General features: G+C 38.6%; 2 protein-coding genes across 7 annotated transcripts; both read right to left on the bottom strand.

Annotated features, from left to right (window-relative positions):
* Positions 1–5,438: 5,438 nt before the first annotated feature.
* LOC129276468 (uncharacterized) lies at positions 5,439–15,341 on the bottom strand. Its single transcript, XM_054912846.2, has 2 exons — positions 15,252–15,341; positions 5,439–11,188 (listed from the first exon to the last, which is right to left on the bottom strand). Exon 2 carries the CDS (start codon positions 11,116–11,118, stop codon positions 9,379–9,381), a length of 1,740 nt encoding a protein of 579 aa, XP_054768821.2. The 5' UTR covers positions 11,119–11,188; positions 15,252–15,341; the 3' UTR covers positions 5,439–9,378.
* Positions 11,120–24,591, bottom strand: LOC129284181 (protein fem-1 homolog C-like). 6 transcript variants are annotated; one of them, XM_064109206.1, is made up of 4 exons: positions 24,089–24,452; positions 19,538–19,649; positions 17,367–19,221; positions 15,258–15,367 (listed from the first exon to the last, which is right to left on the bottom strand). In XM_064109206.1, exons 3-4 carry the CDS (start codon positions 19,153–19,155, stop codon positions 15,354–15,356), a joined length of 1,803 nt encoding a protein of 600 aa, XP_063965276.1. In that variant the 5' UTR covers positions 19,156–19,221; positions 19,538–19,649; positions 24,089–24,452; the 3' UTR covers positions 15,258–15,353. The 6 variants fall into 6 exon arrangements, with proteins under 6 accessions (XP_063965274.1, XP_063965275.1, XP_063965276.1 ...); XM_064109209.1 differs by lacking the exon at positions 15,258–15,367 and having other exon boundaries at positions 15,475–19,221; positions 24,097–24,591; XM_064109208.1 differs by lacking the exon at positions 15,258–15,367 and having other exon boundaries at positions 15,475–19,221; positions 24,089–24,502.
* Between the last annotated feature and the right edge of the window lie 248 nt (positions 24,592–24,839).

Raw genomic sequence — 24,839 nt, 5'->3', positions numbered from 1 at the left:
TGCCAGTGGAGAATATACTTCCCCCCCCCCCCAGGGGGGGGGGGGATAGCAGTCAAATGTATTGCTGTACACACACGTGGCCAAATTATTTCCAAACACCCCCTAAACGAGATTTTCTCTGTGTGCAAAATACCCCCCTAAACAAGTTTTTCGCGGGCTTTATTTACACATTTTGGCCCCTAAACAAGTTGTCGCCAGAATATGACCCCGCGGGGAAAAAGCTAGGGGGAAAAAACCAGGGGCGGATCCAGGATTTTCCAAAGGGGAGGGGGGGGGGGGCAATTTTTCGGAGGAAATTTTTGACAAGCCCCCCCCCAAAAAAAAAAAAAAAAAGTTTTCAACAACAAATTAAGGATATTTGGTACCCGAAAAAAATTTGACAAGCAAAAAAAAAAAAAAAATCAATTTCAAAAGAGGGCACACCTTTGTTTTCATGGCAATTTCACATTTCAAATTTTAATTTTGCTTCTCCTGTGCCCCCCCCCCCGGGAAAAAAACATAGCCTAAACACGTTTGGCTAGTCTTTAAAAAAAAGATTTGGAAAAAAAGCATACCCTAAATACGTTTGACCCTGCGATTGACCATTGACCAGTCTTTCAAAACTATACCCCTTTTTTGAAAATCGGTGTTTTCGAATGCGCGCGGCCCCTTCCAGTGAAAAAAAAACACCTTTTAACGCTGGTCACGCGTGTGTACAGCAATATATTTGACTGCCTGCCTCGGGATACATCCCGGATATATATACTTCTTGAAAACTCATTAATTCAAAATTTCAGTTAATTTGAATGTATACTTTATATTTCAAAGTACAACGATATGTTCAAGATAATTCAAAGTAATTTAAAATATTAATTACAAAACTATTCACTGTGTGGAGCGTTGTGGCCCAGTGGATTAGTCTTCTGACTTTGAAACAGAGGGTCGTGGGATCGAATCCCAGCCATGGCGTAATTTCCTTCAGCAAGAAATTTATCCACTTTGTGCAGCACTCAACCCAGGTGAGGTGAATGGGTACCCGGTAGGAAGAAATTCCTTGAATGCTTGAGCGCCGAGGGAGCCCAGCTAAAGCTGGGGTAATAATAGCAGGGCCCGCTGGGAGAACAGGTTTACTGAAGTGGCTCCCCTGGGTAAATATACCTACATTATCATTAGATCCGGGATGATATCATTCTCGCTCTTTCCGAATTAGCACAAACACAAATTCCCATGATCTTTTTGTGAGGGGACGGATGTAAAAAATATCAACAGAGAAAACTATTTCTAGTTGTTATAAACAGTGGGGGATCCAGGGGAGGGGGCGATTCCGGCTCGTGAGAGGGCAAAAGAAAAGAAAAATAGTTGAATTTGTCATGCCTAGGAATAGTGAAGACCCCCTTTTTTGCTTGTCAAATTGTTCTGAAACAAAATGTGAGTAATTTGGTGGTTAAGACCCCCCTTTTAGTATCAAAATAGAAAATTATTTCCGATTTCATACAGGAAAAGAAATACTTGCCACGAAAATCATAGGGGGTGGGGCCGGGGTGGTCGGTATATACTTAAAAATGGAAAGAGTTGAAAGTACACGTGAATGTGAAGGGGTGGGTGTACGTGTTTGTATGTGTGGGCCCAGTGAATATTTCTTCTTAGCTGGGAGGGTTATACTTTTGTTAATCGACTGATTTCTCTCTTTTTTTCCCAGGGGAATTGTTTTTCCTAAAAGGGAATGTTGGTTTTGACTTAATAATGCTTGGTATTATCAGGAATTTCCGATTTGGATACATCTATTCGTATATCTCACTGGCGGATCCAGGGGGGGGGGGAGGGGTGGGGGCCGGGGCAATTAAAGCTGGCCCGTGCCCCCCCCCCCTTCGAGAGGCACAATTAAAATTTGTAATGTAAAATTGCCGTTAAAAAAAATTCTGGATCTGCCCCTGGATTATCTGTTTATTAGGGCCAAACCTGTTTTTGGTTTCCTGCCGGTTGCTGTTTTAAAAAATCTGCAACTTGAAGATCTTTAAAAATGTAGCTGTTTTCATCTCTATGTTTTTACATTATATGTTACAGCTTAAAAATCAATCAAACCTAATATGACTCATATTGCAATTTAAACGTTATTTGTTGTATTGAATTGCAGGCCCTAATTCTTTATGATGAAACAGAGTATTAACAAAAGACATAACGAAAAATCATTGGCCGAACCCGAGCATAAAAGGGGAAAACGGGCAGTTGCCCCCAAACAATTTTCGTACAATTTTTCATTTTTCTTCTGAAAATTGTATTAAAAAAAAATCACTTTTTAAAAACCAAATCCTTCAATTTCATAACAGACAAAACAAAGCGACCTTGTGATAAGCTCGATCGCATCGCTCTCTATTAAGTAATTTCTTTCTGATTAAACATTTATGTATGTGCGTGCCTGCGAAATAAATTAAATGAAAGAACAGATCTGATTTAAAGTTCGCTTTTTTTAAGTGAGCGAGGGTTTATCATCCAAGAAAAAAGTAAAGTCAAACTTGGGGGCACTGCCCCAAAGGCCCACAATTAACACAGAAAAAATGGAAAGAAAAGAGAAAAAGAAAGGGAATTCAATAATAATTGAAAACTATCATATATTCATTATGATTACCATGTGAAAATCTCACCCCCAAAATACATTTTAATTTTAACAAGGCCAAACATTTCGCTTGCTCTGCTCCCTCGCGACTTTTTAAAAATCTCTCTCTTTTATCCCCTTCTCCCTCATCCTCAGTTCTTATCGCTTTCTTTGTCTTTCTCATCAGCCCCGTTATTTTCCAAGAGAACTAAGGCGAAATGATAGATGGGTCCGGCCAGCGGCCCGGCCATTGGCGGAAATCCCAGGGGGGACAGGGGTGGGACGCATCCCCCTATTCAAAATAGCAAGGGGGGGGGGGGGCACAATATCAAATGTCCCCCTACTATTTTAGGTCTTGTATGATGGAAAGAAATACATCGGCATTCAAAATCGCAAAAAACATGTATTTTGGACGAGATGACCTTACGTTTGGGGTGATAACTTTTTCCCCTTTTTTTTGCTCCCCCTACCTTTGGGGAGAGATTTCCGCCCTTGGATGGGTCAAAATATAATTGTAAAATCCATTTATAGGCAGGCCAATATATTTAATGAAACAAATAATTTAATTTACATCTGGCTTACGAACCTCTACGATCCAATAAACCGATGCACAGATCTCTGGAAAGTGGAAATGAACGATTCGATTGCATGGTCAGTTCGCTTGCTGTCCCTTTAAAGCCCTGTGCACAATTTACTATCCTTTAATTTGGACTCGAGTTTGAATGTTTTGATATTCATATTCCAACTTAAAGTCTCAAGTGTAAGAAAATGCCCCCAATAGTAGACGGATCATGACAAACTCTCTCTCTCACACACACCCACATCATCGAGACACCCCAACTCTGACATCAGACCCACCCTCTTTTGCCCTCGGTTGTCAAAACCTAGAGATAGAAAAAGAGTTTTGAAAGCCAGGGATACCACTTAGAATTTAGAAAGGGTAGTTTCGTACAAAACAATTAATGCTGGCATTATGTTTTGACAGTTGGAGTTCTCACGACTAGTAGAGAGATGTATCCCTGCAATGTTGGACTTATAACCCATGATCCATTCATGTATTAATCTTCCATTCTTAAAGGGGTACTCCAGGCTGAAAGTAATCTGATATGAACAAACAAAATACTGACAATTATCAAAGCCGGACAAGGAATAACAAAGTTATGGCATTTTAAAGATTTGAATATTATTTATTCCGCTGGAACATTTTTATGCATGTTTCAATGAATATTCAACGAGCAAACTGATGTTACATCCCCACTTGTTCTTATGTATTTTATCATACAAAATTAGGTTTATTAAAAAAAATTCCTTCAAAAACTAAACAATTGGATCGACAACTGATTTAGTGCATTAGATATTCTTTGCTGCCATCTTATTTCATTATAAGGGAGACTTTATCATTCATACATGTATGGAAAAATAAAACATTATGATTATCATATGTAATACAATATTGTAACATGAGAAAAAGAAAAGTAGGGATGTAACATCATCAGCCCACCACATGCCATGTTCAAAACTCTTTTCACAATATATAATGCTAAATTTTAAAATTCAATAACAACTTCACTATATTCTCAGCATTTTGCTCTGTGAATTTTAGTCTTGATCTATACATGTAAATATTTTCAGCCCGGAGTACCAATTCAAAATGTGAATTTTGGCCAGATAATCCGGATCATTTTGGGTAATGAAAAAATTCCAGGTAATCAAAAAAATACAATTAAACAACAGTTAAACGTTGCAACTGTTAATGTTATATCTAAAGAAATGTTTACCTCGATACGTAGCCCCAAATTTTCTGCTCTCGCAATTTTGTTGCTATTTTTAAAGAGGGCGTAAACAAAATAAATGTTAAATTCTTTGATTTTGGTCACTTGGACCAAATTTAGACTCGCTGTATTATTGCCCGATTATTGTTGAAAGTCTAACTTGAAATTCCAGGAAATATCTATGAATTTCGGAAAATTTGATTTGTATCTGTGGAAACACTATTCCGAGCAAATCTATGAAACGTTATTTCCAGTGATATGCCATCGGTCGGTTATACCTTGGTCACATTTGCTCGACGGTGAGTCGAAAACAGCCGTTCAAACATTTTTTTGTTCAACTACATTGGTTTGAATTGAAAATTAATAAAACTGCTGTTTTCGACTCGCCGTTACGGCCGCCGTAGAGCAAATGTGACCAAGGTACATGTATTAGAGTCGGTTTCGTTGGCATGACTGTAGCATATTATAAAAGTGAGTTTCTGAAAACATAGCTAGGACCGGTTGCAGCAAGGGAAAGATGGGCCAAATCGTGGTTATGGGAACCACTCGTCGATTTGTACGCACGCACTAATTGTTTACAAAGTGAATGGGGGTGGAAATAGGGAACCACGCGATAACTGAATATATAAAGTGCTGCTGTATAAAGTGAACAGTGAGTGGTTCCAAATTTCACGAAAATGCCGAAAGGGAAGATTCGGTTAAATTCTTCCTGTTCTCATAAATTTCTCAAGACCGAGCAAGCGCAAATAATTTTTCATCTCAATTTTCCCCCCCTATTTCTCATCTTTTATACTTGCGGAGCTGCCAACTTGAGCAAGAGTAATTCAGAATTTTAAAACCGAAAAGGAGTATTTTTGTGAGGAAATCAGTACTTTAAAAGAAATACCATATCAAAGATGACACATAAAATGATATGTTAGAAATCTGTATTTTGCATGAAACTATCAGTATTCTTTTCATTTTCAGTACTAATTACTGAAAATATGTAGGCCGATCGACTCCTTGGCAACTCTGTACATGTATTTCAAAAACTCCCTCTACCTCATACATATTGATTATCCACGCATCCTAAAATAATTACAAGTTCACATGCATTTATCGAATAAGATCATATTTTATTTCCAATGCTACGTACTGTGCATCAAAATCATTGCTTTCAACAGTCCATGAATCCATTTTGGAAAGCGAGTTTCTATATGAAATACATGGTATCGCTCGTATATAAAAACACATAATTTCATGTATCGTCTGTATAATTTATTTGTCTGTATAAGCAAGCTATAGCTCATAGTCACAAAACATTGTTTGTTGTTTACATTGATGCTATAGCCTTGGCCCAAACAAAACATATTAGGGCCTAATAGTACAAAAGCTTATTTCAAAAGCATTAAGTGTTGAGTTTAGAAGGAAATAGTATACCAAACAAATAAAATGAATGAAACAAGAAACACACATGCACGCAAACCAACACACTTCTCGCAATTCATTTTGACATGAAAAAAGTAATTTATGTTGCGATCAAATTATAAACAGGGTAATGTGACAATGGTCATTGCTTGTACATACTACCAGAACATATTTTTATGCATCATAACTGTTTACGTTAACAGGCTTATATCAATTTGAATACAAAAATAAAAAGAACTGAGATTATACAGAGTAGCATTCTTTCCATAGCGTCAGCAGCCAGGAGAAGAGCTACCATCACGTAACCATGTAATGGTGGTCCCTCTGAGGCAAGAACACATACATTCATGCCATCAATATACAAATCAAATACTAAACATGGAATAATAAGTTTCACACCGAAGGGAAGGCTATTTAATGTCAAAGAAATGTTTGTTGAAATAAATGTCTTGCAAGCAAACAAGATTTTTCAATACAGCCAGTCAGTCCGCAAGCCCCTGTGTTAATGAGCAAATGAGTAAGATTTATCCAAGTCCTCTCGTGGCTGAATTCATGTCCCTGCAAAATCTCGTGAATTGTGAGACTTTCTTTCTCAAAGAATTTAACCACTTTCTTCTTGAGTCATATTGATTATATTAAAGCTTAGATCTTCAGCTTTATCATGATTTAAAAATCAGTTGTGCCCAAACAGAAATTAAGTGTGAAAACAACAACTTTTGTTGCATGAAAACAAATATTTTGTTTCATGTTTTAGATCAAAAGTTTTTCCTATATTACAACATTCTTTTAAAAATCCAAACACATGACCTGAAAGAATGATTCTTCTTCTTTATAAAGATACCAAAAACATGAAATTTGGTCAATATTTAGAGCAGCAATGGCCGAATAAAAAGAGGTGTTTTGGTTCGCACCAAGCTCATTAACTATGCAAAAAGTTAAAACCCTCTAGTCATGAATATCACTTGGATAAAAGAAGCTACTTTTTCAGGGCTTGCGGACTGACTGCAGCTCTCTTATTTTATCCTGATTGACAATTTGCACGAAATTATGATGCACTAAAAAAAATGAAATGTGATATATGCATCACTGGATCAAAACAAGTTTGAGCATACAAGAACTTTTGTTTGTATGATTTAGAAATAAATCCTGCATTTAAAATTGATCATAATTATATAGCCTACTTCGTAGGTACAGAGGATAGTTCTTTCAACAAATATTAACGCAGAATGGAATTATTCCCCCTTGCCATCATGACTACCAAAGTCCAGAGTGACATTATTACTTCAGTCACTACTAGAGTCTGCACTACCTGAATCACTCTCACTGTCCCACTCATCACTTGTGTTTTTTAATTAATCACTCCCATTTTCAAAATCTTCACTACTATTATCTAAGTCTTCACTCTTGCCTTCAGCACTCTCACTCCCTTCTTCAGGTTCCCTATTGACAAGTACATTCAATTCATAGTCTCCAACATCCATTTCAATCATCCCATGAAGACATTGGGGAAGGGTATTGTGGTAGTTGATGTTGTGTTGTAAGACTTGCCGGATGGCAAGTTCTTCTAGACGTAGCACTGCAGTTGATGGGCTCACCAACATCAGTAACGTTGATTCACTCTCTGGGTTGTACAACACATCTTTTATCAACATATCATGGGCCGTTTCACGATTTAGATTCTTTGCATCTAGCGGACATCCATGTCTAACAAAGGCTCTAGCGAGGTCTTGAAGAATTTCTTGGCGAACAGAAATGGCGAACAGAGATGCAAGACACTATCAAGTGAAGTGCTGATTGGTCACTGTTATCCGTATATGAAGCAGCATCAAAGAAGAGGACATTCTGAATGACATACTTTACTCTCCGAATAGACCTCTGAAGATCATCATAATAATTACAAATCCTTTGTGCAGAATATTTTTCAACAAATACTTCCTTCAGGAGTTTCATGATGCCAAAGGCTACTGAAGGCATCTCAGGGCACTTCATAGCATTTTCCCCCAGGATTCTGTGACGGATGACTCTCAATGACTTCTCTACAACTTGCAATAAGGACTTCAAGAATTCAATGTTTGAACAAAAGAATGCTTCATGAAACAGTATGTGACTGAAGTGTTTCATCAGATCTTCCCTAATGTCTAGTATAGATTCTATTGGAATGTCATGAAGAATGGCTATGTATGAAGGCAATAATATCATAGCACACTGATGGAATGGGCTATGAGGATCTCCATCTGCACATTCAAGTGGATCACTTTTACATGCGAGCTGTAAAGCAACTGATCCTAGCTTCAATTTATCTGTACGCTCAAACTCCAGGGCAAAAGACAATACATGAATGCCTTCATCAAACATATTTCTATCAAACATCAATTCAATGCCAAATTTGGTAAGGACTGGGTAGAGATACCGGTACTTCTTTTTGATGTGATTGGGGAAGCGCCTGTCCCCAAGCAAAATGGCATGGCCTTTCAAGGCAACTGAATCATCAATTTCTTCTTGCGTGTGGCACTCTTTTAACAAGATTTTAGAAAAGCATACGGTAAGATCTGAGCTTTCTTTGGGAAGTTCTGTAAGACCTGAACTTTGCTGCAGAGCGAAGGCCTTTGAGAAAGAAATGAATGCACGTTGAAAACTGTGATGGTCACCTAAAGTAGATTGTGAAACTCCCAATATTTCAGTTGCTTTTACCTTGATCTCCAATGGTACATCATCCCTAGACAAAAGGAAGTCGACAACATCTGTCAGGAGGTAAAATGAAGCTAAACACACAGGGCTCCACCCATCCTGGTTGTCCTGAACTGTTTCTGCTCCATGACCTACAAGCAGCTTAGTGACTGCAAGCTTGGCTGCCATCCACTTCGATGGGCAAAAGTAGCTTCCAGATAAAGCATACTCTTCTTGAGGCTCTTCTACCATGCAAGCGTAATGCATCGGAGTATTGCGGTCTTTGCCATTTCTGGAGTTGAGGTCAGCCCCATTTGCCAATAAGGATTGTACAGTTTCTGTAAGACCATGTAAGCATGCTATCATCAGTGGGGTTTTGCCCTCTTTGTCTGGTGAATCAATTTGATCATTTCTGGCAGCATCCTACAACACTTCTTCATCTACTCTTCCTTCCAATACCAGAGTAGACAAGTCAGTTCCTTGTTCTGAAGCAGTTCGCCCAAAGCTCGAATTAGTTGCTATAGTATCTGGCTATTTAAAAAGATGGTGAAGGCGTGAAGCTAGTCTACATCTCTTCAACTTTCCCTACATAACAAAGGGAGGAAGCAGCCCCCCCCTCAAAAAAAAAGAGAAAGCACATTAATTTTCAAAAATCATCTTTCTCTTTATGTAAAAAAAGTTTTTCAAAAGTGCCCTTTCATCATGAATTCTTCAATAATTATTATATTTGCAATCACAGCTCAAAATCAATAAAACAGCTGTTTTTGATGGAATTTGGGACCATCCCCTTCTCCTTCAGCGATATGATCCACAAAAATAGTCCAGACTATTATACTGTATAATGGTTAAAAATGTGGAATTTCAGTGCATAATACGAGTTGTGAGATTAACATCTGTAATTTACCTAAACTTTACATACAAACTTTAGTTGTGACATAGAAAGAAGTGGCATGAACTGAATCAGTTACCATCCTCACTTCCCTTATCAGAATCATCACTATCTCTTTCTATTTCACTTTCCTTGACTCCATCTTCTATCATCTCACATAAACTTGGAGGAAGTTTGTCCATATAATTGATGTGACGTCTTATAATGGTTCTGATGGCTAGTTCCTCTAAACGTAGGACTGTTGTTGGTGGGCTCACCAACATCAGAAAGTGTGAATCAGCCTCACCAATGTCCATTGCTATCTCTTCCAAAATATAACGAGCGGTTTCACCATCATTATTCACATCTATCGGACATCCATGACGTACAAAGAGCCTGGCAAGGTCTACAAGGTAATCTATGTCTCTGGCAGTTTGGGCGCAATAAGTGACGAGGTGGAGTAAACTGCACCCACTTGTGTCCTTATAAGAAGCATTATCAAAGGACAGAATCTTGAATATTACAAACTTTACTCTCAGAAGGCATCTTGAGCTAATTCCGGAATACATATTGTCAACATAGGCTTCCCCGAGGAGTTGCATGATTGTCAATGTCATTGAAGGCGTCTCTGTATACTTTTCAGGGTTCTCTGTCAGAATCCTAGCTTGGATGAATCTCATTGACTTCTCTACTGCTTGCAATATAGATTTTAAAACTTCCATGTTGGAGCAATCAAATGCATAATGAAACAGTATTTTACCAAAGCTTTCAATCAGAGTTTTTGTATTATCTAGTACAGAGTCTGTTGGTACACTAGTGAGGATGTATTTGTATGAACACATGAGTTTCCTTGCGCACAGATGGAATGGAGAATCCAGTTCTTTATCAAATGCAAATGCTTCACCCTTTTTTGCCAATTGGAGTGCAACAGATCCTAGCTCCAGTTCACCTCTATTCTCAAACTTCAGGGCACAAGACAATATTTGGAAACCTTCATCACATGTCTTTCTGTCAAACATCAGACTACTTGCAAATGCAGTGAGGGATGTGTAGAGATATTTATGCTTGAGATTATTGGGGAAAAGTCTGTTCCCAATAATAAATGCATGGCCCTTCATAGCCATGGTTGATGCCTGGTTTGATTCAATTTCCTGTAGTGTGTTGTATTCTTTCAATGAGATGTTGGAAAAACATTCTGCAAGTTCTGAGGTTTCTCTGTGTGGTTCTGAAACACCAGAATTCTGCCGAAATTGCATGGCTTTTGAGAAAGAATGAATTGAATCTTGGAATTCGTAACGATTGTCTGACATAGCTTGTGAAACTCCAAGTATTTCCATGGCTTTGATCTTGGTCTCCAAAGATGTAGTGTCCTGTGATAAGAGGAAATCTACAACATCTGTCAGGAGGTACAAGGAAGCTACACAGACTGGGCTCCATCCATCCTGGTTGTCCTGAACAGTTTCTGCTCCATGACTTACAAGCAACTTTATAATCCCAAGCTTGGTCATCATACGCTCTGATGTCACATAAAATCTATCAAGAGAAGAATTCGCTACTACCGTGCAAGCATAGTGCATCGGGGTATTACCGTCTTTAACATTTCTGGAGTTGGGGTCAGCCCCATTCGCTAGCAAGGATTGTACCGTTTCTTTAAGACTATGCAAGCATGCTATCATCAGTGGGGTTTTACCCTCTTTGTCTGGTGAATCAATTCGACCATCTTTTGCATAATCCTTCAAAACATCCTCATCCACTTTTCTTTTCAAAATCAAAGAAGATAGGTCACCTGCTTGATCTGGTGCAGATTCCAGACAGCTCGAAGTAGAAGCCATAATTTCTGTACCCTACTTGATCCAACAGAGGCACGGTAAAATCCTTTTGGCGTTTCCTACATAATATAGGCTGAAAGCAACAACACATGAGAGATAAATCTAATAAGAACTTTATTTTTAATAAGGAAATACTCTTACCTCAATCGTCCAGGCAAAGAGAATGATTTACTTTAAAAAAGGTCCTGTCCAGATTATAAAGGATCATATGTACTAAATGTGAACATAATTGGTGCAGAAATTAAGAAATGGGAGCAAGTTTAATGAAAACTTTTACATTCTTGTAACAGACTAACAGGAAAAGTGATGGTAACTTTTGATCAATTGCAAATTTCAATTTCAAGTTTGTAATTGATGGATGAACTTTAGCTGTAGCAAATCAGTTTACACTCTTTGTTGCAAGAAGCAGATTAGCAATCAATTTTAAGACATCCATTTGGTGATCCGAAAAAAAAAACCAAGTGATCATACTTTATTTGAATCAGGGTGCTACATAACTTTTTAGCAGCACTTGCCCAGTTGGGCAAGTATATTTTTTAAATAGTTCAAATATACTTGCCAAAAAATCTTTTTTACTTGCCCGAAAAATCATTGAAAAAAAAGTTTTACCTCTTCAAAATAAAGTATTGCGGTTTTATAAACCATTGACCTTTTTCTCTCTTTTGATATGAACTGATCTATCTTGTTATTGCCATGACCAAAATTAGGGTAAAAAACTCAGAATCATATATCGACTCTAATTTTGGTCATTCTACTGTGAGAATTTTGCTTGCCCAATTCGGGCAAGTAGTTTTGGTCTTTACTTCAAAACACTTGCCCGACTCTAATTTTTACTTGCCCCGGGCAATCGGGCAAGTGCTTATGTAGCTCCATAGGAACATGCAACAACAGCAAGATTCTACTTCCAGATTTCCAACATCATCCGTTTTAAACTCATATTTTGAGACATTGTGAAAAAAGAGATACAAGCATATGTATTATGTAGAAAAATGGTGGGGAGGGGGTGATGAACCAGAAATGCCAAAGTTTGGTGCACTGGAATGTCTCACCAGTAAACAAAATAGAGACAAGTGGAATGCCTCTGGCGGTCTCACCTGCATCACGCGATTCAATACAGCAGCAGTGCTGATTTTGAAAACTACTATAACTCGCACAAGATGTTCAGTGATACTTGGTTACTTCTATTTCCACGTTTTATGAACTAGACCAATACACTTACAGAGATATGATGGTAATTCAACAAATACCCCCAACGTGGCCAAAGTTCATTGACCTTACATGACCTTTGACCTTGATCATGTGACCTGAAACTCGCACAGGATGTTCAGTGATACTTGATTACTCTTATGTCCAAGTTTCAAGAGTCAGATCATAAACTTTCATTTATGATGGTAAATTAAAAGATACCCCCATTATGGCCAAAGTTCATTGACCTTTGACCTTGGTCATGTGACCTAACATGCGCACATGATGTTCAGTGATACTTGATTACTCTTATGTACAAGTTTTTTGAAGTAGACCAACACACTTTCAAAGTTATGATGGTAATTCAACAAATACCCCAATTTGGCCAAAGTTCATTGACCCTAAATGACCTTTGACCTTGATCATGTGACCTGAAACTTGCACAGGATGTTCAGTAATACTTGATTAATATCATGTCCAAGTTTCATGAATCAGATCCATAAACAATCAAAGTTATGATGGTAATTCAACAGATACCCCCAATTCGGCCAAAGTTCATTGACCCTAAATGACCTTTGACCTTGGTCATGTGACATGAAACTCATGCAGGATGTTCAGTGATACTTGATTAACCTTATGTATAAGTTTCATGAACTAGGTCCATATATTTTCTAAGTTATGATGACATTTCAAAAACTTAACCTTAGGTTAAGATTTTGATGTTGATTCCCCAACATGGTCTAAGTTCATTGACCCTAAATGACCTTTGACCTTGGCCATGTGACATGCAACTCAGGCAGGATGTTCAGTAATACTTGATTAACCTTATGGCCAAGTTTCATGAACTAGGTCCATATACTTTCTAAGTTATGCTGTCATTTCAAAAACTTAACCTCAGGTTAAGATTTGGTGTTGACGCCGCCGCCGCCGTCGGAAAAGCGGCGCCGATAGTCTCACTCTGCTATGCAGGTGAGACAAAAACTGCAAAGTTGTAAGAAACTTGTTGGGTATAGGAATACAGAAATGGAAAGGACTGGTTCCTTTCCTTCCCACTTTCAGTTACTACAGCAGCTTTCCCCATTATTTTGTCTATGGTGGACTGTGATGATTTTAAATGAAAAGCTGCTTGCATGATTCCCGGGGGAAGGACTCTGGCTTTTGACAATGTACCTAATCACTTGTCCACTCACTGTAATCCCCGTCCTTACTATCATCACTAAAATCCTCGTCCTTACTATCGTCACTAAAATCCTCACTATCATCCTCATTTTCATCCTCAAGATCACCTTTACTATATCTACAGTAGTCATCAACTCTTTCTAAATCACATTCCTCAGTGCTGCCTTCTATCATCTCACACAAACTTAGAGGAAGTGCGTCCCTGTAACTGATGTGGTGCCGTAAGACTGTTCTGATGGCAAGTTCCTCTAGGCGTAGGACTGTGGTTGGTGGGCTCACTAACGTCAGAAACTCTGAAACAAACTCATGCTTGTCAGGTCCAACCTCTTCCAAGATACCACGGGCAGTTTTACCCTCATTATTGACCACATCTATTGGACATCCATGACGCACAAAGGCCTTGGCAAGATCCAACAGGTAGCCATTGTCACCAGCTGCTTGGACACACTGTGCTACTAGGTGGAGTAGGTTGAATCCACTGCTGTCCTTGTAAGAAGCATTGTCATAGAACAGCAGTTTGAATATCACATACTGGATATGATCAGGAAGCCAAGGAGGCATCTTGTCAGTTCCATCTTCGTATGCACCCAATAGGAAATACATCATGTAGAAGGTCACTGATGGCATCTCGGCAAACTTGTCACTTTTCCCACTTAAGATTTTGCCATGGATAACTTTCACTGACTTCTCTACTGCTTGCAGTAGAGATTTCAAGTGATACATGTCAGGGCAAAAGAAAACTTCAAAGAGGAGGATTTGCCCAAAAGAGGTTGTTAGAAAGTCCAAATGATCAAACATAATGTCTATCGAAACTTTACTCAGAATGGATTCATACGAACCCAACAATTCATCCGCACATGCATGGAATGGTGTACGAAGCTCATCCTCCAATCTCTCACTTTCAAAAGCCAGGTGCATCGCGACAGATCCTAACTTCAATTCACCTATCCATTCCAATGCAAGGGCACTATTCAACACATTCAAGCCTTCATCAAACATATTTCTCTCAAACATCAACTCAATTCCAAAATCAGCAAAATATGGAAAGAGATACTTCTGCTTGATATGATTAGGGAAAAGCTTTTCCCCAAGAAAGAAAGCATGGCCTTTCACAGCTATTGGCGATTCAAAGAGATCATCTTCTGTGAGACATTCTTTCACAGCGCCACCAGATAACATTTCTGTAAGATCTGAGGTATCTGTTGGCGTTTCTAACAGACCTGACTTTTGCCGAATAGATATGACTTTAGAGAAAGTCTGGAATGCGTCGTTGACACTGTCAGTATCATCCCAAGTAGCCTGTGAAACTCCAAGTATTTCCATGGCCTTGATCTTGGTCTTCAAAGATGTAGTGTCCAGTGATAAGAGGAAGTCTACAACATCTGTCAGGAGGTACAAGGAAGCTACACAGACTGGGCTCCATCCGTCCTGGTTGTCCTGAACAGTTTCCGCTCCGTGACTCACAAGCAACTTTATAATCCCAAGCTTGGTAACCATACGCTCTGATGTCACATAAAATCTATCAAGAGAAGAATTCGCTACTACCATGCAAGCATAGTGCATCGGGGTATTACCGTCTTTGCCATTTCTGGAGTTGGGGTCAGCCCCATTCACTAGCAAGGATTGTACCGTTTGTTTAAGACTATGCAAGCATGCTATCATCAGTGGGGTTTTACCCTCTTTGTCTGGTGAATCAATTTGGCCATCTTTTGCATAAACCTTCAGAACATCCTCACCCACTTTTCCTTTTAAAATCAAAGAAGATAGGTCACCTGCTTGATCTGGTGCAGTTTCCAGACAGCTCGAAGTAGAAGCCATAATTCATGTACGCTACTTTATCCACCAGAGGCACAGTAAAATCCTTTTGGTGTTTCCTACATAATATAGGCTGAAATTAATGACAAAAAAAAGAAATCCACTTTTAATATCCGAAAGTGGCAATCAATCATTGAAAAATGAACCAAATTACAATTGCCATATGCATAATATTTAAAAGAATTCTTCCTTAATTCAGTAATGTAGGTAAAGTGGGTTTGTTTCATTTGTGGTCGTACAGTAAAATTTATTAAATCTGTGGAAAATCACTCCTAACCTACTATCATTTTACTGTCATTCATGTATCTTGAAACAGCATACAGATATACCAGACTTTGAAGAAGGAAAGTGGCAAACGAGGGTGAATAATTTCGTTCATACTTTTGAAAGAAATGCCTGGTATATTGTTTTATATCCTACTTCTAATGGGATAGAACAATAGATCTTGATAATCTACTCCTAATGCTTCATCCTCAGTCTGAACCAATATCTTGATCAAGCGCTGCGCTTGCAGAGCCTGGTTGCATTTTACTTTTGATAAGTCATCGCACACGGCGTAATCTGATTACTGCCTGCTCGGTCCCTTCACAGAAATTGCCCGGTAGAGACACCTCACTATCTGGTGCATCCGAGAGATTGCATTATCTGTAACGTCAAAGATGGAATTGTGCACAATCCCATCGCGTCATACAAAATTATCTTCATGGGCATTTTCTTTTCATTATCACAGCTACATGTAGATATGAACCAATCATAATACATGTACATGTAGGATATAAAAAAAATATGACAGTATTTTTTCCCAAACCAAAATTGTTCACCAATAGAATAAGATAAACAACAAAATTCCCCTAAAAATACACACATAAATAAAAAACATTCAAGGGCATTGACATGTTTTAATCATAGCCTTCAATCACCTCAGTTCTCCTTTCACTCAAATCCTCACTCTTCTTTTAACCCTACAGTATCTTGGCCGGGGTATTCTGGGAGATCATATGGCTGTCGACCGCACGTTGCCTGAGACATAGTAGGCTATGGTTAGTTATTTCATGAAAATTGCTATTAATTACGCTTATTTATGCAAAAATTAGTGTGCAAAATCATACTTTTGCTTAATCTCTGTAAATAAAGCTCCAAATGTCCTAATTTTTAGTTTAGAAACTCTCAAATGTTTTTAGCAAATGTACAGGGAAAAGAATTGCAATATCTGATCAATATCTTATGTATGGTATTTGTAATTTCTTTATATGTATTTCTTGTTTTTTTTACCTTTTATTTTTCATTGTTTTTTCAATGAACTTTGTCGGGACTCTTGCGATCATGAATAGCAAAAATAAATCCTTTTAAATCAGCAAAAGTAAAAATAATCATACATTCCACTGACTTAGTACACAAAATCATGTTTTTGAGCAATTTGGGGTCTGACATGAACTTGCAAAATGTGTAATTTCGAAAGCGCAAACCCGGGCGTCGCAAGGTAGGTCTCAAAAGATGCTAGACATTGAAGGAAAGTCACAAAACATCGTAGTGAGAGCTTATCGCATTCCGAAAATATCGCGCGAAAAAGTTGAGGGGGCCTCTGAGGCCATCACCTACCAGGTCTAGATAGGGTTAACTCTGATCCCCATCTTCTTTCATCCCACTTGCCCTCTCATTCTAAGGTATCTTGTCAAAAGTTTGAGCAGGATGGCCTCTGAGGCCATCCCCCCCAGGTCTAGATAGGGTTTACTCTAATCCCCATCTTCTTTCATCCCACTTGCCCTCTCATTCTAAGGTATCTTGTCAAAAGTTTGAGCAGGATGGCCTCTGAGGCCATCCCCCCCCAGGTCTAGATAGGGTTTACTCTAATCCCCATCTTCTTTCATCCCACTTGCCCTCTCATTCTAAGGTATCTTGTCAAAAGTTTGAGCGGAGTCTTTTAGCAAGAATCCCGTTCTCCAGGCAGTAGCAGCTTTCACCATTATTTTGTCTGTGATGATTTGAAATGAAAAGCTGCTTGTGGGATTTCTGAAGGAAAGACTCTAGTAGCTCTGGCTTTTGACAAGGTACCTAATCACTTGTCCACTCACTGTAATCCTCGTCCTCACTATTGTCACTAAAATCCTCGCTATCATCCTCGCTGACATCCTCACAGTAGTCACCAACTCTTTCTAAATCGCATTCCTCAGTGCTGCCTTCTATCATCCCACACAAACTTGGAGGAAGTGTGTCCCTGTAATTGATATGGTGCAGTAAGATTGTTCTGATGGCCAGTTCCTCTAGGCGCATTACTGTTGTTGGCGGGCTCAATAATGTTAGAAAATCACGGCCACCATAAACGTCATTTTCCAAGAGGCTTCGAGGGGTTTCACCATCATCATTCAGAACATCTACTGGACATCCATGACGTACAATGATCCTGGCAAGATCCCTAAGGTACTTGATGTACCTACTTGCATCGCCACAGTATGCTAATAGGTGGAGAATGTTGGATCCATGTCTGTCCTTATATGAAACATTATCATAGAACAGGATCTTTGATATTACGAACTTCACTCTAAGTAGATTTGAATTGGGTTTTCTGTCAAAGACATCACCCAAGAGTTCCATCATTTTGAAGATTACTGAAGGCATCTCTTGATACTTCTCTGGAGCTTCCATCAGAACTCTACCCTGGATGACCCTCAGTGACTTCTCTACAGCCTGAAATATGGACTTCAAGATTTCAATGTTTGAGCAATAGAATGTTTCGTTGAACAGTATTCCACCGAAGCTTTCAATGATTGTTTTCTTATTCTGTAGTATTGAGTTTATTGGAGCCTCATGCAGAGTGGATGCATAAGAATGCAACAGCTGCCTTGCACCCTGACAGAATTCATGTACTGGCACTCGTTTTCCAGATCTAATAGTAAATACTCCTTGAAATGATCCACTTTTTTGAGCCAGGTGTGAGGCTAATGTTCCTAACCTCAATTCACCTCTCTGCTCCAACACAAGGGCACAAGACAATATTTGGAAGCCTTCCTTGTACATTTGCTTATCAAACATCAACTCAACTCCGAATCTGGCCATGAGTGGGTAGAGATACTTCTTCTTTAGCTGATCGGGAAAAAGCCTCTCCCCAAGCAGAAAGGCATGCACCATCAAAGCAACTCTCGACTCTTTGATCGATGTGATTTCTTGGTGTGTTCGGCATTCTTTCAGGGAGGTTTTGGAAACACATTCTGCAAGTTTTGAGGTTCCTGATTGTGGTTCGGGGAGACCAGACTGTTTCTGGTAGGATATGGCTTTTGAAAAAGGATAGAATGCATTCTGAAAGTTGTATTGATCATCCAAAGCAACATGAGAAACTCCCATTATTTCATTTGCCCTTATCTTGACCTCCCAACATACATCATCCATCGATATGAGGAAGTCAACAACGTCCGTCAGGCGGTACAATGAAGCTACATATGCAGGGATCCATCCATCCTCATTTTCCTGAAGAATTTCTGCTCCAAGATTAACAAGCAGCTTGGTAATTGCAAGCTTAGCTGCCATCCAGTTTGATGGACGATAATATTTTCCAGACAAAGAATCCCCTTCCGTTTTTCCAACTACCATACAAGCATAATGGAGCAGGGTATTACCGTCAGTGGCATTCCTGGAGTTAGGGTCAGCCCCATCTGCTAATAAGGACTGAACAGTTCCTGGAAGACCATGCAAGCATGCTATCATCAGTGGGGTTTTACCCTCTTTGTCTGGTGAATCAATTTGGCCATCTTTTGCATAACCTTTCAACATTTCTTCATCTACATGTACTCTTCCATTTAAAATCAAAGAAGATAAGTCACCTGCTTGATCTGACTCAGTTTCCCAATAGCTTGAGTTAGATGACATATATTAAGGATTGTCCTCCTGTCAACGATGGTGGAGTTTGGCTAGTTTCTCTGGGTGCCTCTTACACTATGGAAATAGAAAAAGACAATAGAGGAAGAATAATTATCATCAATGCACTTTTCTTTAACAAAAGTGGATGGATACTTGACAACTAACCAGATTCAAACTTTATGCTCCCACCAGTACCAGATCTGGAATACATTGGATATTCAACAAGGACAATTTTCATTAATTTTCACAATCCAATCATATTGTTAGCCTAATTTCCATTCATCAACAAAGAATAAAATTAAAATTTATCCATTGGATCTCATTGTGACATTGAACAAAGAACTCTTGATCCTTTGACCCACACACCTTAAAATCAAGGAAGATAAGTCACCTGCTTAATCTGAATCAGTTTCCCAACAGCTTGAGTTAGATGACATACTTCAAGGATTGCCCTCCTGTCAACGATGGTGAAGTTTGGCTTGTTTCTATGGGTGCCTCTCATACTATGGAAATAGAAAAAGACAATACAGAAGGAAGAACAATTATCATCAATGCACTTTTCTCTAACAAAAATGGATGGATACTTGACTACTAACAGATTCAAACTTATGCTCACACCAATACCAGATCTGAAATAAATTGAATATTCAAGTAGAATCTAATCAAATTGTAATCCTAAAAAATTCCATTCATCAAAACAAGAATAAAATTTTAATTTATCTATTCATTGGATCTCATGTGACCTGGCTTGAACCATGACCTCTTGATCATTTGACCCACAAACCTCATCTGGGGGCCTGTTGCAAGAAAGACGTGAAATCAAATGCAACTCCAAAAATCTATCAAAAGCAACTTTATTTTTATCCTTTCAACTTGGGACTTGTGCTTGATTGGCCACGTTAAAGGTAAATCCCTCTGCAACTCGCCCAAGATGTTTCCTAGGTAATTGGTTATATACCAGCTTGGCGTTTACCATCAAAACGCTTTCCTGCCTAGTTCCTACGGGAGTTACCATAAAACAGAAACAGTGGTTCTAAAGTATTTTTTTCTTTCTTTTTAAAATACAAAATTGGCTTGCCCTCCCGACAGCTTTATTGTGAAAACTGATTTCATTAGTCCCAAAACCGATCAGGGCCCTGTAACACAAAGGTTAGCGATTAAACGCTAAAGGGCGATTCCATACGTGTCGTGCGGAACATTTTGACAACAATTTCTAGATTCCTTGCCGAATGCTTGAGCAATAAAATATTCTTTTTTGTCAATGATAAAGCTATAGTGGGTAGTCATGTGAAAAACTAATAACCAACACAAAATAATTGATTATGGGTAAATTATAGGTGAAAATGCTGTGTGTCGTACGGGACGCAGAAATGTCCTGTACGACATGCAACATTTTAAACTATAATTCACCTATGGACGACATATTTTTGTTGGTTGTCAGTTTTTTTGCATTAAAGTACTACACAGTAGTACTTTAATATTACCACAAAGCAAATTGAAGTTCTTCGTTCGTTTGGACAGCAGGTTGAAAAATGTTGTGAAAATGGCCAAATTTTCTAGCATGGAATCTCCCTAAATGAAATGGCCTATCAAGATCATCGTTGCATGCATATTTTACTCATTAGACTAGGAACCAATTAGAATTGATCTTTCATATTTTCAGGTGAGATGAATGGGTAACCGGTAGGAAGAAATTCCTTGAATGCTCGAGCGCCTGATCAAGGTAGCCGTGCTCAAGCCGGGGTAATAATAGCAGGGCCCGCTGGGAGAACAGTTTTCAGAACTGAAGTGGCTACCCTGGGTAAACTAAATATGCCTTTATTATTATTATATTAGCAATCAATCGCTAATCTCTGTGTTACGGGGGGCCCTGATCATTGTCACTCCCCTGTGTGTGTGAGCCAGGTGGGTGTTTCATAAAGCCATTCATAAAGTTAAAGGGATGGTCCAGGCTGGAGATAATAGACTAAAATTCACAAAGCAAAATGCCGAAAATTTGATCAAAATCAGATAACAAATAACGAAGCTATTGAATTGTAAAGATTTGCATTATTCTGGTGAACAGTTCTAGGCATGTCTTTATGAATATTCATTAGGTGGGCTGATGATGTCATATCCCAACTTGTTCTTTTGTATTTTATTATATGAAATTAGGTTTATTCAAAAATTTTCTACCAATAACTGAAACAATTGGATTGACAACTGAAGTGCATTAGTTATTTATTGCCACAAGTTATTTCATCATAATGGAGACACATCATTAACACATAAAAAAACAATACATTTATTATTTCATGTAATAACATACTCTGTAAGAAAAAGGAAAGTAGGGATGTGACATCATCAGCCCACCTAATGAATATTCATGATGATGTGCATGAAACTGCATAAGACTGGGGGGGGGGGGGCTGATTCAGCCCCCCTCGACATTTTTCGCGATCAATCTGTAACGCGAAAAGCTGGCGCCGCGCCGTTTTATGACTTTTTTCTTTCAAGTCTTGTGCAACTTTTGAGACCAAATTTGCGACGCCCGGGTATGTGGTTCCGAAATTACGCAACATTTTGTAAGTGCATGTCGACCCGAAATTGCTCAAAAACGTGAATTTGTGTACAATTCCAATGCAAATTGTGTTTTTAGCCAAAATTCATAAATGTATCATTATTTTCAATTTTACTAATCACACTCAATTAATTTCATCTTGTTTATGGTAAAAATAAAGTAGCGGACGATTTCCATTGAAAAAAAAAAAAAAAAAAAGTCTAAAAACAAAGAAATACATAAGAAATTTGAAAAACAATAAAATACATAAGAAAAGTACATTTGATCAGAATCCTTCAAAGAGTCTGTGAATAAAATTTAGCAGTTTAGAGTCCTTATTTAGTTAATTAGAGCAAATCTTTGATTTTACGCATAAATTAGCATAATTAATGAATTATGAGATTTTTCGGAAAAGTTGATCCTACAGTCTTGGAGATTATGCCATGGGTAATGCACGTGCCAATTTTCGTCGCGATCGCGTGGTCGACGGCCGAGATCATTTAGGGTTAAGTCACCAGTCCATTCACTGCCGTTTATTTTGTCAGCGTTGGTGACTTCATTGACTTTGTACAAAATAAGTGCACACACACCGACAAGAGAGGTGACTTATTTCATGATAAGGCAAATGGAAAGTATATACATGTAGATTTATAATACAAATTATATCCCTTAATACTGAAAATTAAATTTGTTGCTATTTGATTGGTCGAGAGCCCTTCATGTCCCTAATCATAATTTGACCAGAAAAATTCAATTCATCGGAGATAAAAAAAGTTTGTGACGTCAGAGTAGAATAGTTTTTTTTACTATTTTGCGTCCGACTGAAAACCTCGAAATCACTCGGGCACAGCGCACGACGGACTGCCTCCATTGGGCAAGTCTAGTGATGCAACGGTGCAAACGCTTTATCAAGGGAACGCTGAGCGCAGCGCAATCAACACAGGTAAAATGCAATGCTAGCTGAATCACAAACTCTCCAATAAATACATGTAACTTAGTATGTAACTGTCAATGTGAAATCATGTCTTGCTTGATTACAATGAATCTGTATGCTCAAAATGATTCGGGCTGCTTGATTTTATTTCAGCAGGGTTAGTTCACAACCTTCACAACCGGTAAGTGGAATTATTAATGTTAGATCAATCTCACTAGCACAGCCACCGCGCCACGCAACACCAAACCACCCAGAGCTGATTGATGCTTGGAAGCCGACGGTGGCCGCGCAGTTTATTCAGGAACCGCCTGGCATAGAGTGATAAGCCAATTTTTGCTTAAATTAGAGCTAAGCCGATAGATCTAGATTTTGTCCAGATCATGGAGATGGGCCAATTAGGACTAGATAGATTACCAATATTTTTTTAAACTTTAATTATGGAAGGGAATGGATATAAAACAAATATACCGGGTGTTTCTTTTGAAAGTGTAGTGGAAATATTTTTTCCTCGGTTGGTCCACCAATGTTACTATTTTCCCTTGGGGCACGCGCCCCTCAGGAAAAATAGTCATTACCGAACCAACCTCCATGACCTCGGACAAAAATATTTCCACTATAGGATGGGGGATCGGGTGTCCGGACACTTTATATTTTTGAAGCCTTCTTTTTTGTCTTAAGATTACACTAAAAATATGAATTCAATAGTTGTAATCATCTTCTATTTTGTTCTCTATAATATTTTCTAAAATTTTGTACTAAAATTTGATGAAACTTCGCTTGTAATTTTTTCCAAATGACTTTCTAAAATTGATCGTCCGGACACACAACCTGTCCGGACACACAACAACTGGGTATACTACTCATCCACTTTCTCAAACCCGGTAGATATGCATTTAACCACTTGTGGATCGGGGGGGGGGGGGGGCACAGCCGGCCCATGCCCCCCTTTTGAGAAGCAAAATTACATGTTATAATGTAAAAATGCCGTTAAGACAGAAATGTGCCGCCCCTTTTCAACTTTTGAAAGTGAAGTGAAGTCTGAAGACCCTTTTTTTTTGCTTGTCAAATATTTTCAGGGATGAAATATCCTTAATTTTTGCCTTTTGGTTAAAAACCTTTTTTATCTTGTCAAATTTTTCCTTGATGGAAAAATGTGCCCCCCCCCTTTTTGGAAAATCCTGGACCTGCATTTAACTAACTGTTTTGTTTAGCTGGATCCGACTTGCTATGTAATATGTAAGCACACTGCACGCACATGAGGCAGAACAGGCCATTACCATAACCAGTGCATGCAATTTTTGTAAACTGGTATTCCATAAGGTTATCATAACTCTGTGATACATTCATTCGATTTGCATAAGAGCTAAATCCCAGTCATAAAGCAAGATTGGCTGTGCGACCCCTTAATTGAAACTTAACCATGTTAACCACGCGATTAAATTTCATTACAACTTCAATTACAAGCTCACCATCATACCGGTACTAACTCGAACTCCAATGATTTGGCTGAATTTAAAATCCCTTAACGTTCGGCTTTAGATTTTTAGGCTGCAAGCTCCTTAAACTCAAAAGGCTCTCATCGAAGTTCAGTAGCAGGCCTCAGTTTCGAGTTGGTGGGCTGTACAAAACCGCATTAAGCGGCTGCACATATGCATGTGTAGTCTTAGATCAACAAGTGTTCTTCCACGCAAAGACTATAGCACAGACAAAACTAGACCAAAAGCTTCGGTCTCTGTTATGTTGGTTGTTCCGCTGAACTACGTTGGCTCCACTCACCAAATACATATGAGAAATTTAAAAAATAAAAAAATGTTGAAAAACTCCTCGAAACAGACGGCTGCCAGCTGTCTAAGACAAAACTTGCTATTACAATACAGCCTTCAGTAGTACACAAGGCATGAGTAGGCTGCACATTCAGACCCTTACCTCGATTGAAGGGTTTGCACAGCAGACTACGGAGGCGCCACATGCTGCTCTAGCGGGCGCAGCTATTTCGCCTGCTAATCAAAGAGCTACTACCCCACTCGTAGCATTTTGACCAAAACTAAATTTTGTAAACATTTTTACAAACAAAAAATAAGGGTCAAGTGTATCTTTTCTATACTCCTATCTCTTCCTTTTTCTTTCTTTAGCTTTATTTCTCTCTTCTTTATTTTGTCGTTTTTTTTCTTTTGTCCTTACTTATTCATTCGTTTATTCACTTATTCATTGATTTACTTA

This window comes from Lytechinus pictus, chromosome 14, assembly GCF_037042905.1.
Source record: "Lytechinus pictus isolate F3 Inbred chromosome 14, Lp3.0, whole genome shotgun sequence".
In the NCBI taxonomy this organism is placed as follows: domain Eukaryota; kingdom Metazoa; phylum Echinodermata; class Echinoidea; order Temnopleuroida; family Toxopneustidae; genus Lytechinus; species Lytechinus pictus.
This window is presented reverse-complemented; position numbering and strand designations above follow the sequence as displayed.

Excerpts from the sequence above, each read along its gene's own strand:
- LOC129276468 (XM_054912846.2), bottom strand. The coding sequence starts at position 11,118 with ATGGCTTCTACTTCGAGCTGTCTGGAATCTGCACCAGATCAAGCAGGT.
- LOC129284181 (XM_064109204.1), bottom strand. The coding sequence starts at position 15,297 with ATGGCTTCTACTTCGAGCTGTCTGGAAACTGCACCAGATCAAGCAGGT.